At 39.8% G+C, this 14130-nt stretch overlaps 1 protein-coding gene across 1 annotated transcript in view; it reads right to left on the reverse strand.

Annotated features, from left to right (window-relative positions):
- Positions 1-7913, reverse strand: part of b4galnt3b (beta-1,4-N-acetyl-galactosaminyl transferase 3b) — a 23517-nt gene extending 15604 nt beyond the window's left edge. The window contains exons 1-7 of the mRNA XM_060878797.1: positions 7589-7913; positions 3175-3218; positions 1622-1693; positions 538-633; positions 354-444; positions 169-269; positions 19-86 (exon numbers count right to left, since the gene is read on the reverse strand). Of these exons, the coding sequence (XP_060734780.1) occupies positions 19-86; positions 169-269; positions 354-444; positions 538-633; positions 1622-1693; positions 3175-3218; positions 7589-7718 (602 nt within the window). The 5' untranslated portion in view covers positions 7719-7913. The remainder of the gene's footprint in view (positions 1-18; positions 87-168; positions 270-353; positions 445-537; positions 634-1621; positions 1694-3174; positions 3219-7588) is intronic.
- Positions 7914-14130: the final 6217 nt, after the last annotated feature.

Here is a 14130-nt window from a genome sequence, read left to right on the forward strand (position 1 = left end):
ACAAACACACACACTTACAGGACAGGTCTGGACATTTGGCTGGTGTACTTGCTGTACTCTCCCGGAGCGGTCCACTCCTCACCAGTCTGTAAAACAAGTACACACTTCTATATCAAACACAAACCTCGACATCCTTTAATGAATCTGCACATCTGCATGAACATTCACCTTTCCAACATAAGCACGGAGTCGCAGGTTCTCCGGGTTCTCATTGTCACTCAACCAGAACTCACAGTTAACGGCAGACGCCACTGCGAAAAGAAACTCACCTGAAAATCAGACAGAGTGACAGTTTAATAAGGAGGGAACCACAAAACTGAGGACAATGTGCGTGTGTGTGTGTGTGTGTGTACCGCTGGTGTACGGGTGGATGTAGCCAAAGATCCTGAGGCCGTAATTCTTCCAGCTCGGAGACACGGCGAGTTTCTTCACTGTGTTACGAGACTGAAGGACAGACGAGAGTATGAGAGTTAAAGTAAAACAGTAAAAGAGAAAGTGTTGAAGTTCCATAGTTTGTGCGTAAGTTTGTACACCCACATGAGGGTACTGGGGGAAGTGTGGGTTCTTTCTGAGGCTTGCAACTGAGGATCCACACCAGTCCTCAAAGACATGAAGATTCGCCCGTCCTTTATACTGAAACCAAGGAAAAAAAATCCCCTCAAACATAAAGTCCATATTTGACGATTTTCAGTTAAAGGCTTCTTATTGTACTTAGTTCAACTTTTCTCAAATATAAATCAAACAACAAATACATAAATCAATGAGATCTATAAATAAAACTACAATGATCAAACTGGGGGCACGGTTAGCACGTTCGCCTCACACCTCCAGGGTTGGGGGTTCGATTTCCGCCTCCGCCTTGTGTGTGTGGAGTTTGCATGTTCTCCCCGTGCCTCGGGGGTTTCCTCCGGGTACTCCGGTTTCCTCCCCCGGTCCAAAGACATGCATGGTAGGTTGATTGGCATCTCTGGAAAATTGTCCGTAGTGTGTGATTGTGTGAGTGAATGAGAGTGTGTGTGTGTGTGTGTGTGCCCTGCGATGGGTTGGCACTCCGTCCAGGGTGTATCCTGCCTTGATGCCCGATGACCCGAGGTAGTTCGGATAAGCGGTAGAAGATGAATGAATGAATGATCAAACTTTAGCATATTTTTATAAATACATTACTCTGGACTACACTTGTAATTATCTGACTAAATTTTTATATAATTAAATGTATTTATTTATTATCTTTAATTAAAAGGGATTGTGAATGTTATTTGAATTAGTTATTTGTATCTGAACAGACACGACTCCTTGTCCTGAGGTTAACTGTGGCCTCAAACTCTGAGTATTTCTTTCCATTTTAAAACCAGAAATCACAACAAAAATAAAACATTGTTTCTCCACAGAACAGGTTTTTTACTGACAGCCAAATCTTTAAGAAACACGACAAATGTTTAAGGTTTAAAAACCCCTGAGGAACTTTGTGCTTTCTTTACAATGTTCACTTTACAGCTCTGTGGAAACAACACTAACTTTATGTAAATTATTTAAAGACCTCTACAGACCCTGACAGTTCCAACCAAAACGTTTAGAAAACATTCTTTTAACCTAAAAACGCTTCACTGGGATCCTTTCTTACCTCCTGCCTCCAGGGCTGAGGGACGTATTTGGAAGACCAGACGATGTTCTTGGAAGAAACATGGTCTTGGTTCTGTGACAAATACACACACACACACACACACACACACACACACACACAGAGTGTTGCCTGTTTCTAATGGTAACTATGCTAACAGTGTTTATTTGCTCAGCAGCAAGATGAAAATGGACTCTACATGTGACTGATAAGAAGAACTCTTTGTAATCACGGGGGGAGTGTGTACAGTGTGTGTACGGTGTGTATGGTATGTGCTTATTCTGTGTTTGGGGTGTGTATGGAATGTGTATATAGTGTGTGTATAGTGTGTATAGAGTGTGTGCACAAAGTTCTATAATGTGTTTGTGCTGCTCTTGATTTCTGATGTGAGTTCAGATCACCTGGAAAAGTGAACAGGAGAGAAAAAAAATGTATCTGCTTTTATTTTTAATAATACAGTTTTCTGAAAGATCGCCGTCATTGTGATAACTTTATATTATATAAACTTTTAGCATGAAACATTATTTATTTATTTTTACATTTTTGTAACCCTGTAAAAATAAATCACTTTTCTATGTTTCAGGAGAGTTTTCCAGGGAATTCAATAAAAATAATCATCGACTGCAGTTTCAGTTCCTCATATTTAGAGTGTCAGTGTTTTTATACTGCTGCATTATAACATTAAACTGCTGAACTTCAGAAAGAAAGAAAGTAAGATAGAAAGAAAGAAAGAAAGAAAGAAAGAAAGAAAGAGCAACTATGTCAGTAATAAAAACAATCTTTTTATTGTATATCCCATTAACAATAGATTAAACACCTGGCTAAGTTAAGTTGGTTATTAATACCATAAAATACAAAATAAAAGACTGTAGCAGTAAATGGAAACAAAACCTCATGTTAATGCTGATAAAATCATAACATCTAATACAAAAGACTACAATTCAGAATAATTTAAGACTTAATAATTACAGGAAAATTTCTTATTAATAAAAACTAAATTTACACCAATTCTTTTGGTCAAATGACAAAAACATGGGCTTCTGCTAATTTATTAGCTGCCCTTCAGTCCTACCTTATTATACATAATATAATGAGCCCTACCTTATTATACACTAAGCCTCTGTGCACATGAATTATTTTCAATCATTGACATTATTAATAATCATTGACTCCACCCACTAATTTAGGTATAAATGCTTCAAATTAATGTGTCTGTGTGTGTATGTATGTATGTATGTGTGTGTGTGTGTATGTATGTGTTAGTCTGTGTGTGTGTATCTCTGTGTGTGTCTGGGTCTGTATGTATCTGTGTGTGTTGTGTATGTGTGTGCGCATGTATGTGGATGTTTGTATGTATGTGTGTGTATGTATGTGTGTATTTGTGTGTGTGTGTGTATGTATGTGGTAGTCTGTGTGTGTGTGTATCTATGTGTGTGTCTGTGTCTGTATGTATCTGTGTGTGTGTTGTGTATGTGTGTGTGCGCATGAGTGTGGATGTTTGTATGTATGCGTGTGTGTGTGTGTGTGTGTGTGTGTGTGTGTGTGTTTTCACTCACCACATTTATTGTGCAGGCTTTTTGCTCCTTCTGCTGAATGTCATCTAAAGAGAGGGAGAAATAAAGAGACCATTACATATGAAGCAGGAGTTTAGTAGCGCGGCGTCTCGGTCACTGTCACTGACACCTGATCAGTGGTGAGAGATCACAACCAGGAGCATCACATTTCAACAACAGTCTAAGATTTCTACACAAACATTCAAATGGGTTTAATTTCACAACAAACCCTTATTACATCAATTTAATCCTGAGCTTCTCAAATACGTGGATTATTTACTCACCTTATAAAACATAATAGTTAAGAGAATCTGATGATTATTATTATAATGTTAAATGGGCTTGGAGTTCCTGTTAAGACCACCAGATTTCTTCCAACATGCTGAGACATTAATCAAATCCCAATCATTTCTCGCTGCATGGTCGTGATTTCTAGCTAAAAGCACAAGGGGGAGATTTTAGTCCACTGCTCTACCGGTGGGGTAAAATAATAACCCCTACATGTGTACAACCTGTAGCATTTCCATGACAACCACCATCTCATCATCACTAACCTTAGTGAAGTTATCTAACGTGAAGGCTCTGTGGCTAAAAGTTTTACACTCTAAACTTTAACAGATCTCAGACGCAGTTGACATCATAAACTGAATTCGAACGTAGCCACGCCCCCAGTTCCGCCCCCAGAACTGACATAAAAGCAACAACAAAATACCGTACAATTATTTACAAATGAAACTTATGTAAGAAAAAAATTGATTCAAAACACAACACAGCGGTGGAAATTTGACCATGTTCACTGGAAAGGAGGGGCTTATTCAGACTCCCCTGTCAATCACAGTGACACTAGCCAATCATGTGAGGACAGACTGCACTCTCCTGTCCTGTGGTTAAATCTCTGTGTGTTTAGAGTCGAACCTCTTTTTACTGAAGAGTTTTATTCTTATGATCTTCAGGCTCCACACCTACTGTTATTATACTGCAGTTTCTTTTTAATGACTGTGTGTAGCTTTAGTAATAAAGCTTCAGTCTGTCTGTCTGTCAGGAATTTCCTGCTCTGGAAACAAATAATTAAAACTAAACAAAAAAAAAAGGTTAAAAGAAAAAAAAAAAACAATTCCTTATGATGGCTATATGATGCATTATTCCATTTGTATATATACATATAATAAAAACAACACAAATGTAACACAAATAATACAGTTTATTCCTGGTTTCAGTTTTGCAGAAATAAATGCCCTAAAAATTCTCCTCTAATCTGTTACATTAATCAACAGATTGGTGTGAAGTATCTCCAAGAAAGAAAAAGAGTTTGTTGTTTTTCTTTTCTTCAGATGTTTTTCTTTTCACACACATCCTGTAACACCTCAAACTGTCATCACAGGGTCAGAGAAATGTTACTGAAAAACACAACAACAACAACAACAACAACAACAACAACAAGCCTGTCACACCAACTGTTCCCGAAACATAACACACACTCCTGCACACAGACACACACACTCCTGCACACAGACACACACACACACACACACTCCTGCACACAGACACACACATGCCTGCACACAGACCCACACACACTCCAGCAAACAGACACGCACAGACACACACTTCTGCACACAGACACACACACACTCCTGCACACAGACACACACACACTCCTGCACACAGACACACACACTCCTGCACACAGACACACACACTAATGCACATAGACACACACACACTCCTGCACACAGACACACACACACACACTCCTGCACACAGACACACACACACTCCTGCACACAGACACACACACACACACTCCTGCACACAGACACACACACACTCCTGCACACAGACACACACACACACTCCTGCACACAGACACACACACACACTCCTGAAAACAGACACGCACAGACACACACACATGCCTGCACACAGACCCACACACACTCCTGCAAACAGACACGCACAGACACACACACCTGCACACAGACACACACACACACTTGCACACAGACACACACACACTCCTGCACACAGACACACACACACTCCTGCACACAGACACACACACACTCCTGCACACAGACACACACACACTCCTGCACACAGACACACACACTCCTGCACACAGACACGCACAGACACACACACACGCCTGCACACAGACACACACACACTCCTGCACACAGACACAAACACACTGCTCTCAGAAGCACAAAGCAGTTTTGCTGTGTTTGAACCTGTGTTTGTTGTGTACTGAACTGAGAGAACATGCAGAGACATGCTGCACAATGCGCACCACACACACACACACACACACCATTTACAGTAACAATATCTGAAATTGGAATGTTAAACAAAACATGCAGATTTTAGAATACGCATTCATTCTAATATGTTACTGTTTCTATAGTAATAGCTCATTCACCAGCAAGTTTAAATAACATCATGAAGGAGTCTACAAGGTGTGTTTGAATGTATGTATGTATGTGTGTGTGTGTGTGTGCGCACACATGTGGTAAAGGAGTCTCCAGTGTGTGTGTTTGTATGTACTGTATGTATGTATATGTGTGTGTCTATGTGTGTGTGTGTGTGTGTGCGTGCGCGCATGTCGTAAAGGAGTCTCCAGTGTAAGCTCAGTCAGTCAGAGGTGAAGCTGGAACTGAGAGAATAAAGAGAGACCGCTGAGGGGACGAGTGTTTAGAGCTGAGAGAATAAAGAGAGACTGCTGAGGGGACGAGTGTTTAGAGCTGAGACAATAAAGAGAGACTGCTGAGGGGACGAGTGTTTAGAGCTGAGACAATAAAGAGAGACTGCTGAGGGGACGAGTGTTTAGAGCTAAGAGAATAAAGAGAGACTGCTGAGGGGACGAGTGTTTAGAGCTGAGAGAATAAAGAGAGACTGCTGAGGGGACGAGTGTTTAGAGCTGAGAGAATAGAGAGACCGCTGAGGGGACGAGTGTTTAGAGCTGAGAGAATAGAGAGACCGCTGAGGGGACGAGTGTTTAGAGCTGAGAGAATAGAGAGACCGCTGAGGGGACGAGTGTTTAAGAATATTGTTCTGTTTGTTAATTACCCCGATCCTCCAATCAACAACTCAGAACCTCTTGAGCTACCACTGACTCTCTATTACCACTTTATTCCTGTTAATAACTTATGAACAAGTGACTTTTTTAGTATTTGTATCGTCTATAAAATGAGGACAAAAACTGGTGGGTAGGCTGTGTGCGTGTTTGGGTCTGTGTTTGTGTGTGTGTCTGTATGTGTGTGTGTGTCTGTGTGTGTGTGTGTGTGTGTGTGTGTGTGTGTGTGCGTGTGGGTGTTGTGTGTTCGGTCAAATCTACTGAGACTAAAACAGTAATAAAAGTATAATTTTTCATCTAGTAACCAACAAACACAGAGCTTTATAATTACAACAACACACACATCAGCTTGAGTAATTCAGTGATGAATAAGAGCCACTGTGTGAAACGCTGTAATGTTCTTCCTAAAAACACAACAGTACATTTTCTATCGAATTATTTTCCATATCAGTTGTTTCACGTCCACATGACTGACATCCTCACTGCTGATTCTACTACAATTTTGACACTTTTTAATGATCACCATCATCATCATCATCATCGTTCACTTTAAATTAATTGGTCAAAAAAGGTATCTTCTTTCCTCTCTAGTGAAGAAACCTTGTGTGTGAATGTGAGCTTCTCTTCTCTCTTGTTCTTGCACGCTCTTATATCTCATTTTTAATCGCAGAACAAACTGAAATACCACAAACATGCCAACATACAGCTTATCTGTAACAATACACAGGGTTTGGGTTCTTTTCCATGTGGCTTTCATTCAATTATGATTCAAAAGCACTGGACCGTCTACGTTGGACCGTCTACATCTATTTCATTGTAAAATGAGTAATAAAGCTTTATGTGCTCTTTATGATGTGTCACAGTAAACGCAGTGACATTTAACTTCTCAGTAAAAAAGAGAAGTGTTTAATTGTTGTAATTATATATGAGAACAACCCAGGGCGTGGTCAGTGCAGATCACCTGTGGGGTATTAACCTGTGAAATAAACACTGATCCATGGAACCACACTTTAGATAAACCAGTTTTGTGGCCCGTTTGCTGACACGATACAGTCTACGTGGTGATTCTATAGATTTAATAGAACTTTCCAATAATAAGACATTAAACAGAACTAAATCAAAAACTGAAATGTCGATGAGTCGATTCTCCTGAATCACTCATGGGTAAGGAACCGAATCTTTCGCGTATTCATTACAGATTGCTTCTTTACACGTTTGTGCTTTATTATTTTGACTGTTTGCTTTGTCACGTTTCCACTCGACGCTTTTTTAGGTGCTCTGTAGACAAATCGTGAGCGTAAAAGAAGAAACAGAAAGAAACGTAGAGGTCACTTTTGAACTTACCGACGTTATCCCACGTGCTCGTGGCCACGTATTCCAGGTACCCCGCGAACCCCACGAACACCAGCACCCCCACGAACAACACGTATTTCCCGTTTCGCTTGATTTTCCTCAACGGAAAAAATGTCATCATTGTTCCTCCTGCTCTCTTTCAGGTCGTGTCTGCTGTCACGCCGTCTCTGGACGTGTCACGTCCACGTGTCCACGTGTCAGCGCATATCGGACCGTTTGTGATCCCTCCGTAACATCATCCCGAGTCCGGTGCACATTTGTGTGTGTAAATAAAGCGGAGCCTCTTTGTCACAAGCACGAGCTTCCCCCCAGCCGACAGGTAGGACTCAGACCCCGCCCTCCTGGGGTGACGTCACAGGTGCCGGCCAGGTAACAGCAGGTATAAAGGTTATATTTACTCTGCTAGCAGCACAATATGAAGTGCAGTAAAGGGGCAGTAAAATACATCCTCCCAGGTGTCTAATCCTGTTTCTTTCTCATCACTGCAGCTGAAACTAAATGCATCAATTCACTCCTACAAACAAAACATTGTTATCAGTATAATAAATCTTATTCAGTGTCTGTTTGATCTCCTGATAAAGATCTGCTCTAATCTCAGAGCCGTTACTTTTATATTATGGTTTTATTGTTTATTAAAAGTTTTGTTCATTTTAACACAAGAATAAAGAATAAAGCATTGAGGTCCTCAGTGTCAGTGTGTGTAACAGTGTCATCTCCATCACCAGACTCCTTAATACACACACACACACAGACACACACACAAACACAGACACACACACAAACACAGACACACACACAGAGACACACACACACACAGACACACACACAGACACACACAGACACACAGACACACACACACACTCTCACACACACACAGACACACACAGACACACATACACACACATACACAGACACACACAGACACATATACACACACTCACACACACACACACACAGACACACACACACAGAGACACACACACTCACACACACACTCACACATACACACACACACAGACACACACACTCACACACAGACACACACACACACTCTCACACACACACAGACACACACAGACACACATACACACACATACACAGACACACACAGACACATATACACACACACACACACAAACCCACACACACACACACACACACACACACACACACACACACACACACACACACACACAGAGACACACACACACACACACACACACACAAACCCACACACACACACACACACACACACACACACACACACACACACACACACACACACACACACACACCCCCACACACACAGACATGCTTAAGTTTCTTTCTAAAGACCATAAACAAAATACTGTGTTTACTGTAGATTTACAGCATTTCTTATTATATTGTGATATAATTTTGCACTTTATTTCTCACTGTGTTCTGTTGGCGTCTGTCCAGTCCTTCAGTCCTGTGTAGTTCTGTGAAGTTTTATGTGTACTGTACCAGCTGTATAGAGTCAGTAAAGCTACTTCACCTGATCGCATTTGCTATTCAAACTATTTGTCTGTGTGTGAGAGTTTGTGTGAGTGAGTGGGAGAGTTTGTGTGTGTTTTTGCGTTACAGTAAAATTATGTGATTACAGCATCATGTGATGAAGCAGAGTTACTGTTAATGCAAAGTTGCTTGTTTTCCTATAACATGTCATAAAGTGTTAATAAACATGTCATAAGTATTATGTTTGTAGTTACATTGAACCTTTCATAATCTCCACAACTCGGTAAAGTCAAGTCAAGAGTCAAGAAGCTTTTATTGTCATTTTATTGTCATCCATATATATGTGACACAGTACACAGTGACATGAGACAACGTTACTCCAGGACCATGAAGCTACATACTGTAGAACATCACAGAGATAAGGACTGAAGTAAGTTAGTCCTAGACACATAAAGTGTATCTGTACAACCTGGTGTACACAGTGTGAGACACAAGACATGAAGACAGTGTAGGACAAAAGACAGTGTAGGACAAAAGACAGTGTAGGACAAAAGACAGTGCAGGACAAAAGACAGTGCAGGACAAAAGACAAAACAATACATGACATTACACAAAAGACAATACACAAAAGCAGCACCGACCAGTGTACATACTGTATATTATGCACTAACATTGGAGACTCCTTCTACACATCATACACAAACACATTTCTCCTTACTGCAGTAATTCGAGCGAACTGTTGTTATAGAAATTAATCAACACTTTCTGACCAATCACAAGACACAATAGAAGACTGAAGTGGTGTAAATATAAAATAGCTCATTGTTCTCGAGACTCACTGTTTGTTTCAGAAGTGAACTCATTGGCACTGAAGGTAACATTTATATTACATTCTGTATGTTACAGTAAAACATGGATCTAAATCTGTCCAGTCCAGAAGAGCTGATCTGAATAGCCAATGGCCTATTCTGGGATGGCTTCATATGCCTTTGTGTGTGTGTGTGTGTGTGTGTGTGTGTGTGTGTGTAATTTTATCTGGAGGCCGGTTTGCTCTTGCCAGGGGACATGTTGCTCTGCTACTGTGTTAGCGGGTGGGATTAGTATGCAGCAGGTGTGGGGAAAACACACACACACACACACACACACACACACACACGCACACACACAGGGCACCCTATTCTGAGTGCATGTACAGTATTTGCTTTGCCTATATGTATTTCTATGTCTTTTATCAATAGAATTGGATTTAGTTGAACTTAGAGTCTTCTGAATAGATCAGATTTGAGGTTTCAGTTTAACAAATGCTGTCATTCTGTCTAAAAATGACTAAAATGAATTTCCAAACCAGCTAAATGACTACTGCAGATCTGAGAGACAGATGCTCCATCAGGTAGCTAATCTATCACCTACTCAGCTGGTCATCTGTCCCAGTCCTGTCATCCCTCCATTCATCACCACAGAAAACAGATGAGAAGACCGCAAGCTTCTTTCGTCTGACAGGTTTTTATTATTAACTGGACTGAATAGGCAGCATTGTGTAATTATTATAATGTTGTCATGGAAATAGCAAATGATCTTGTACTCAGTGCCTTTAGGAATAATCGTTAGATGTTTATTACTTTATTTATTGTTATTTATTACCTTACTAATACACACACACACACACACACACACACACTCACATACATACACTCACACACACACACACACTCACATACATACACTCACATACATACACTCACTCACACACACACACACACACTCACATACATACTGTACACTCACATACATACACTCACATACATACTGTAAACTCACACACACACACACACACACACACACACACACACACACACATTGTGCATATTGATTGTATCCCGCTGTAACCAAACACCAGAAAAATTACTAACACATGAAATATACATGCCGAGTTAAATGATTCTGATTCAGATTCATATAGAGTTTGGTTGAATCATTTAAATGACAGAATAATGTGTCGAGGGGAACAGAAGTGAGTGAATGACTCTTGTCTCATTGGTTATTTTCCTTTGAATGACTTTAACCTCAGCTGTGGAGACTGATGTGGGTGATGCTGCTAATAAGAGATTTGTACAGGTGTGTATTAGGTGTCTTTCGGTGGAGCAAAAATGAAATCTTTCCCCATTTAGAATTTAAAATGCTAAAATTTAACTTTGGATTAAGAAACAGGTAAAAGGCCACAGAAGTTCTGTATATATTTCTATTTAATTTTCATCTCCTTTGTGTGACCACAACAATCCTTTAATTAATTGGGAAATCTAATTCCCTTCCTTTCGTTTTTATTTCTTATGATTTATTTTATTTATTACTTTGTGAAATTTTATTCTTAGCTCTAAAGCAGAAGAAACAATCAGAAATCAAATTTTACTAAATAAAAGCAACAATTATTACATGTGAAATTTAAGACAAACTACTGTTTGTGCAGAAATGGTCGGTGTTGGAATTAAACCCGACTTTAGGTGTGTATGTATTTATTGAGGTAATTTTCACTGTGTATTACACACTTTACCTGTGCACCTGATATCAAAACTAGAAACTTGACTTTATCCGTCATTATGACAGATTTTTGTAACTCCATCTAGTGGCAGGTTCGTATCAGGGCAGCTTCCACTTGTCCTTCACACACTTTCCGTTGAGCTTAATGAGTTCTTTCCAGATTGTGTAATCAGATCGTTTGTCAGTTACTTTGTACACTTATTATTTTATGTTATTTTATATTATCGTTTGCATCCGGAGTAAAAACCTGTGCCAAGATCAAATATGCAGACCGGATGATCCTCTGTGGTGACCCTGAACAGGGAGCAGCCAAAAGGAGAAGAAAAACAGAATTGACTCAACAACTCTCATTACTGTAACAGTGCCACCTGCACTTCCCCTTCTGACCGCCAGAGGGAGGCATCGCCCGAGTTTTGAGCAATTTACATTCACACTTGCAGTATTTATCAGAATCTCTTCTCCAGAGCGACATCCAAAAGTGTTTTTAAGTCTCTATCATTGAATACATTAACTCTAGTTCAATAGGTTACAGACCTAGTTTATATTTAAAAGTTTTTTTTTAAATATACACATACAACAAACAGGGGATAAAGTGCTAGTTGAAGTATATTGAAGTATGAATAAGTAGGCCTTCACTCAGCGTTTGAAGATATCCACTGACTCAACTGTCCGGACCTCTAGGGGAAGTTTATTCCACCACTTCGGTACCAGAGCAGAAAAGAGTCTTGTTGTATACTTACCTCTTACCCTGTGAGATGGTGGGACCAGTGGAGCAGTGCCATAGATCTGAGGGTGTCAAGTCAAGTCAAGAAGCTTTTAGTGTCATTACAACCATATATAGCTGTTACAGTACACAGTGAAATGAGACGTTTCTCCAGGATCAGGGTGTTACATAAAACAAAGACAGAGCTATAAGGACTTAGTAAGTAGTCTTAGCCACATAAAGTGCAACTGTGCAACCAGGTGTACACAGTGCAGGACAAGACAAACAAGACAAACAAGACAGTGCAGGACATAAGACAGTGCAGACAAAAAGTTACAAGACAATACAAAAAGTACAAAAATTACAATACACAAAAGACAATAAACAGTAAACAGAAACAGCGCTGACCAGGGTGTGAGGTGCAGTGTGAGGAGTGATGAGGTCTTTGAGGTAGGAGTTAGATGGTCCATTTTAAGTAGACAAGCATCAGAGTTTTTAATCTGATGTGTTCAGCTACAGGAGCCAGAGGAGGAACACAGCAGTGTGGTGGTGTGGAGAACTTAGGCAGGTTGAAAACAAGTCACACAGCTGCATTTTGCATCATTAGCAGAGGGCAAATTGTGTTCATATGTAGACCTGACAGAGAGAGCTGCAGTAATCCAGTCTTGAGATGACAAGAGACTGAACAAGTGAGTCAGGCTGAAGGCCATTTTCCTTGACCCTATGCTTTAGGCAGAATTTGCCTGCAGAGATCAGGACATTTGACTGTCACAATATATTACCCTTGCCAAGTGCTTGGGAATCCTTTTTAGGAGCCAAGACCTCTTTGTTTATTCCCTTGAGCTGAGGAGGACTTGCTGGTCCTCAACTCCCCTGAACCCATGCAACTGGGTAGGATCCATGTTTCCACTGAGGAATGCCAATGCTGGCTGCGGCACGACGACAGAAGAGCTTATGTCTCTGAAGTATCCATCTTCTCATGGCTTTCACGAACCCCATCCATGTACAGGCTTACAACAATTAGACTACGTCACTACAACACACTCTGGTGTCACCCAGATAAGGATGAGTTCCCTTGAGTCTGGTTCCTCTCAAGGTTCCTTCCTCATATTGTCTCAGGGAGTTTTTCTTTAACAAATGACCTCTCTCACCTGCTCATCAGAGATACGTTTACACAATTTAAATTCTTTACACAAATTTGATATATTACTGTAAAGCTACTATTGTCAGCATTCTTCCCACAATCCCTGACATCTATGTGACAATGTCAATTATTAAAAGCAATTAACAAATAAAACTGAATTGAAATCTGAAATGAATGCAGAGATTTTCATCAATCAGGACAAATTCATTCTCAATGAAGTGTTTATTTGTATTTGTAACATTAATAAGAGAAAATTATGACAATTATAATGACATAAAATGTATTCAGATCTTAGCCGCCTCTTATAGCAGAAGTTTTAATATAAACCTGTCAGAGCCGTCGTTATAAAAAATTAATAAACACATTTTTAACTAAACACAATCCAGATTTCTACATTAATTATACAATTAACCTGTACTATAAAAACCTAAAATTAAAACCCAGTTAAATATTAGTAAAGAAATCTAAAAATAATTAAATAAATAATTATATCATATGATGCAGTATACAGTATAATCTTCCTGAAGGAGGTGTGAACTTGTGTAAAATCACCTGTTCAGGAAAACAGAGAACACAAAAAGACACCATATGTTTATGAAACTGACACTTTTTAACGATCCCATATTTAATCTACAATCATGATTTCTTGTTGTTTCTGTTTTTCTTTACTCACTA

The sequence above is a fragment of the Tachysurus vachellii genome, chromosome 9 (assembly GCF_030014155.1).
Source record: "Tachysurus vachellii isolate PV-2020 chromosome 9, HZAU_Pvac_v1, whole genome shotgun sequence".
NCBI lineage: Eukaryota > Metazoa > Chordata > Actinopteri > Siluriformes > Bagridae > Tachysurus > Tachysurus vachellii.